The following is a 5629-nucleotide window of genomic DNA, read 5'->3' on the forward strand; positions in this document are numbered from 1 at the left end:
TTAGCGACTGTTTGGTGAGGGAAGAATGACCACAATTATCAGTCGCTAATTAGTTGCTCCGTGTCGACTGTTTAGCGACTTATTATTTTAGCGACGCACTGTTTAGCGACTACGTATGTCAGTCGCCAATCAGTCGTTGATAAGTAGTTTGCGACTGTATAGTGACTGTTTTTGTAGTCGGCAATTCCATGTTTTCTTGTAGTGCAAGCTGATATATTATTTTTCGAGTCGTACCGTGGAACTACTAGCTCTAGAATTAAAACCATCAACTTGCAACCACAAAACCCATTAATGACCGCTCCTACCGCAAAGACAAAACCTAAGAACGAGACTCAAACCAAACCACAAGACTCTCCAATCAAGGGCCAAACTTCAACTACATCTACAAAACTACACACCTAACCCTAGCTAGACGGTACATGATAAACACAGGAAAGTCAGCTTACTCAACCAGGAGACAACAAGAACCCATGGCCACAGATCCAAGAAGCAAAATTCTTTCACCTAAGAGATCAGGACATCGCCGAAATTGACAAAGGCAAAAGAAACTTCTCCTGAAAACCACCGGGGGAGGACGAACAAACGCTCGGAACGTCGATTAAGCCTCACTATGAATACCTTCTCAATTGCTGAGCATACTAACCATTCCATCGATCCACCAGAACTAACTGCGGTGAAACAAACAGAAGTAAAAACAAACGAAAAAGAGGGCATCGGACTCCTCTCACAGCTACGGCGAGAAGCACCGGTCACCGGAGAGAGGAAACGGAGATTTGATATTTTATGCGATGGCTAGGGCGAACTCGGGGTCGGAGGAGAGAAAAAAAAAATTTCGGAGTTGACAAAAAGGTACCACATGAGATTGTTTGTGTCGGTGTATACATAAACCTAACTTACGACGAAAATACTAAATTGTTTTTAAATAAGGAATTTCCAACTTGCAAGCATACATGCTTTTCTATAAAAAGTAGATCACATTTGGGATATACATACAATTATTCATTTCGTAAGAGAGAAGTAAAAACAATGAAGGGAGTAAGTCAAACGATTGCCTAACCATCAACTTTAATATATACAGTATAGTCAACAAGAATGGCACATGCCATTTGTGAAAAAAAAAAAACATTGACTCCAAGTTAGTGGAACTATAACATATATACACTTGCCCTACTTAAATTTAGATTCTGAATCCGATATACTAAAATAAATTTATGTTATCAATTTTGCAACAAAATAATCGACGTTGTAAACAATACGTTAGAATGTTTGACTATATCTCTTATAAAACTTTATGAGTTTGAATTTTTTTTAATTTAAACTTTGGCTTTATATACGATTAAGCTATATCAATTCTTAAGATTATTATACATATGGAATAGCAAATAAAGTAGTGCTTAAATTAGATTTGGTGTAGTTCCACTTCAATAGTAAACTAATATCTTTGACCCTAGATCCGTGATTACTCATACACGAACATGTGAATAGTTGCGAAGTACCTTACCCAATGACGCCGTGTCTTTAGCACGTATTAACAGATGAAATAAGATAAGTGCTCCCATAAAATGAAACGTAATAATATTGTTTTTTGTTAAGGGATTCAAGATTGTCAATTCTAAAAGATTTATCTATCGCTGTTCACAAAGTGATCGATATGAAATGATAACATTAATAGATCAACGTATTAAAATTGTAAAATGTATAAGTTTAGATGGATCTACTAGTATATTAAATAAATAAAATAACCACTCGACGTAGTATTGTCACCACCATCGAAACAATACACACATCTTAGAGGATTGACTTTACGATAAATATATTCAAATAATTTGGTTTAGAAAGAAAGTAACGTGTGTGTTTGTGTCGGTGTGTATACATAAAACTTTCAAATGAATTAAATTGTTCCTAACTAAGAAAATTCCAACTTGACAAGCATGCATGCTTTCTATAAAAGGAGATCACATTTGGGAGACAATAAATTAATTTCCCAAGAGAGAAGTAAAACAATGAAGGGAGATCTAAAAACCGGGTTTTACGTTGGATTGGCGGTGACGCTCTATGCATTTACGTTCATCGTACAACTCGAAGCAGGGGTGGAAACAAAGACATGTTTCCAAAGGAAGAGCCCATGTTTCCTTAAGAAGCAAACTTGTCCAAAGCAATGCCCTTCGTTTTCCCCTCCAGCAGGAAGCTCCAAGGCCTGCGTCATCGATTGCTTTAACCCTATATGCAAACCTACTTGCCGAAGTAAGTAACAATACTCATAACATTTAGTAATAAGTCCCATTTTAAGACATTTTTTTCTCACAAAATGTCATTTTATATTTCTAATAGAGATTATTTAAATTAATCTAAACTTTTTAGCTTATTAATTAGAAAGAGAAACTTACATATAAAATATATAATATATTTACGTAGTATTTTAACATGTGAAAAAATACTAAAACATTACTGATAATAAAATTTTCTTTAACTTAAACGATGAAAGTAATATCATTTAATTTACCATAACAGATCGGAAACCTAATTGCAATGGAAAAGGATCAGCATGCTTAGACCCACGTTTCATCGGCGGAGATGGTGTTGTCTTCTACTTTCACGGCCAACGCGATGAGCATTTCGCACTTGTCTCCGACGTTGACTTCCAAGTCAATGCACGTTTCATTGGTCTGCGACCTTCTGGACGTAGCAGAGACTTCACATGGATCCAATCCTTAGGTCTGATATTCGGCTCCAACAGCAAAACCTTCTCACTCGAGGCCACAAAGGCTAGAAAATGGGACGACCAAGTCGACCATCTTCGTTTTTCATTCGAGGGAAAAGAGATCTCTTTACCAAAAGGAGATGCATCTGTGTGGATGCCTTCGGGAGACTATATAAAGATCGAGAGAACCTTAGACATAAACTCCGTGTTGGTCACATTAGAAGACATTGTAGAGATTTGGGTCAACGTGGTTCCGGTAACAAAGGAAGACAACATAATCCATAAATACGGGAGACCGGAGAATGACTGTTTTGCTCATCTTGAGGTTCAGTTCCGGTTCTTGAAGTTGTCCAAGAACGTGGAGGGTGTTTTAGGAAGAACATACAGAGAGGATTTTACGAATCCGGCGAAACCAGGAGTGGCTATGCCCGTGGTTGGTGGAGAAGATAAATACGTAATGACATCACTTCTTGAAACAAGTTGTAATGCTTGTGTTTACTCTGGTGGCTCAGGAAGTTTGGACAAGATCTAGTTACTGTTGCTGAATCGAAACACTGTTGATTGTACAGTGGTGTTGGAATCTTCTGAAGGAAATACTTACAATTTTTTAAAAAGAAAATTTTTATTATTTCGACAAAAGGAATAAGTTAAGTAACAAAATTACTGATTTTGGACATTTCTAACTTGTAGTTCTCTTTTAATTATAAGAAGATGCATGGGGTGAATACGACATAATTATTTTTGATTACTTCGAAGTTCGAACACAAGGCAGACTACTTTTGTTGCACATTAACCGGTTAGTCTACTTTTGTTGCACATTAACCGGTTAGTCTACTTTTTTTGCACATTAACACCGGTTAGTCGAAGGCTGGATTTTTCCGAGAAGCGTGTTACGGATCTATTAATCTATATATACATTTTTAAGTATATTTTAGGTTCTATTGTTTTATTGTACTTATTTAAAAACTTGATCTATTAATCTATATATACATTTTAAAGTATATTTTAGGTTCTATTGTTTTATTGTACTTATTTAAAAACTTTTTAACAAAGTTAATCCTTGAATATTTTTTCAAAAATAGCAATATGTTAGATTTTGTTTCCCAAATATTTTATTAACTAAAAAATACAGCAAGATCAATATAAAAACAGAAAATATGATATATTTAACCACACCTTCTCTTGTGTATTTGTGACATCCCGATTTCAGAGACTTGCAGAGAGGTTTGAAAGATTTGATTTGGTCACCTATGTCACAAAAGTGCACTTATATTTTCAGTCAAAGGACATGAGAGAACTCCACAGTTAAGTGTGCTTATGTTGGAGTAATCTGAGGATGGGTGACCTTCCGAGAAGTGACTGCGAAACTTTGCGAGTGAGGACAAAACACAGAGAAAGATCATGTGGTGATTTGTAGGGACGGTAACAAGTCTTTAAAGCCTCCCAGACGTAGCAAACCGGCCATCGAATATGGATGGGCTCACAGGCCTAGTGAGAGGTCGTGAGGCCCATTAAGGAAAAGTGGTCCCATGGACTGGGATTGGGCATAGGGTCCACTAAGAGGTGGTGGTCGGGGCATTACGTACAAGTGGTATCAGAGCTGAACCTAGACGAGTGTGGAGTCATGTGGGCTCACACCGTAGGGGGTGACGGTCTTGGTGCGCAACGAGGACATTGCGATATGTTAGTGGGGGTGAATTGTGACATCTCGATTTCAGAGACTTGCAGAGAGGTTTAAAAGATTTGATTTGGCCACCTATATCACCAAAGTGCAAATATCTTTTCGGTCAAAGGGCCTGAGAAAGTTAAGCGTGCTTATGCTGGAGTAGTCTTAGAATGGGTGACCTTCTGGGAAGTGACTATCGGTACTGTGCGAGTGAGGACAAAACACAGGAAAAGATCATGTCATGATTTGTAGGAACTTTAACAAGTCTTTAAAGCCTCCCGGACGTAGCAAACTGACCGTCGGATATGGATGGGCTCACAGGCCTAGTGAGAGGACGTGAGGCCCATTAAGAAAAAGTGGTCCCATGGACTGAGATTGGGCATGAGATCGCAAGGAGGTGGTGGTCCGTGCGTTGCAATATTAAAAATATTCTGTCTCTAAATCTATTGCAAAGAAAGAAAACAACAATTTGATTACTATTTTGTTTTCCAAAACCTGTGAGCTTTGATTCTTAACGTAAGAAAAACTTCGATTCACATTTATTTAAATATTATAATTAATATATATATATATATATAAACTTGATAAAATATTAAAATATGTAATTTTTTTTTTAAACTATATAATATGGTTATATAGTAGATGAGTTATAAAGAGGATATGTTAGAATTCATAAATATTATTAAATTTATGTTAACACGGATTAAATCCTTATTTTATTATTTGTCAACACTATTAATATTATAATATTTGACATATAAAAATTAAGTTGATTTAACTAAAATTGTATAAAATAGTTAAATTATTAAAAAAAATGTGACGTAAGCATAGCATATAAATGACTTGTTATGTATTTAGATCCCTTATTTTTCGTTATAAGAGTTAAAAATCAAAAGAGAATCTAAAATACTAAACAAAACAAACTAAATATAACAAACAGATAGTCATAAAGTATATTACGGGTTAAAAGTTAATATAAACATTTAGCCGCACAAACGGGAGATTTAGTAATTTCTTATTTGCAAAACATCGAATATTTAACAAACAAATACAATATAAAATATAAATAATAAAAATTATATGCACACTGTGTACAGCGGATTAAAATCTAGTATCTTGTTAAATTAAATATATATGTTACCTAGCTATTTTTTTATATATTTTAGTTATATAGTTAGGACGGTAAACACGTCTTTAAAGTCTTCTGGACGTAACAAACCAACTGTCAGATATTTATGGGTTTATAGACCTAATAAGATGAC

The 5629-nt window shown here is 35.4% G+C and overlaps 1 protein-coding gene across 1 annotated transcript; it reads left to right on the top strand.

Moving 5' to 3' along the window:
• Positions 1991-3449, top strand: LOC104758931. Its single transcript, XM_019239273.1, has 2 exons — positions 1991-2244; positions 2512-3449. Exons 1-2 carry the CDS (start codon positions 2004-2006, stop codon positions 3231-3233), a joined length of 963 nt encoding a protein of 320 aa, XP_019094818.1. The 5' UTR covers positions 1991-2003; the 3' UTR covers positions 3234-3449.

The sequence above is a fragment of the Camelina sativa genome, chromosome 17, assembly GCF_000633955.1.
Source record: "Camelina sativa cultivar DH55 chromosome 17, Cs, whole genome shotgun sequence".
Taxonomy (NCBI): domain Eukaryota; kingdom Viridiplantae; phylum Streptophyta; class Magnoliopsida; order Brassicales; family Brassicaceae; genus Camelina; species Camelina sativa.

Bases quoted from the DNA above. Each gene is read 5' to 3' on its own strand.
- LOC104758931 (XM_019239273.1), top strand. From the start codon at position 2,004: ATGAAGGGAGATCTAAAAACCGGGTTTTACGTTGGATTGGCGGTGACG. The intron at 2,245-2,511 runs GTAAGTAACAAT...TTACCATAACAG, and splicing joins ATGCAAACCTACTTGCCGAA to ATCGGAAACCTAATTGCAAT.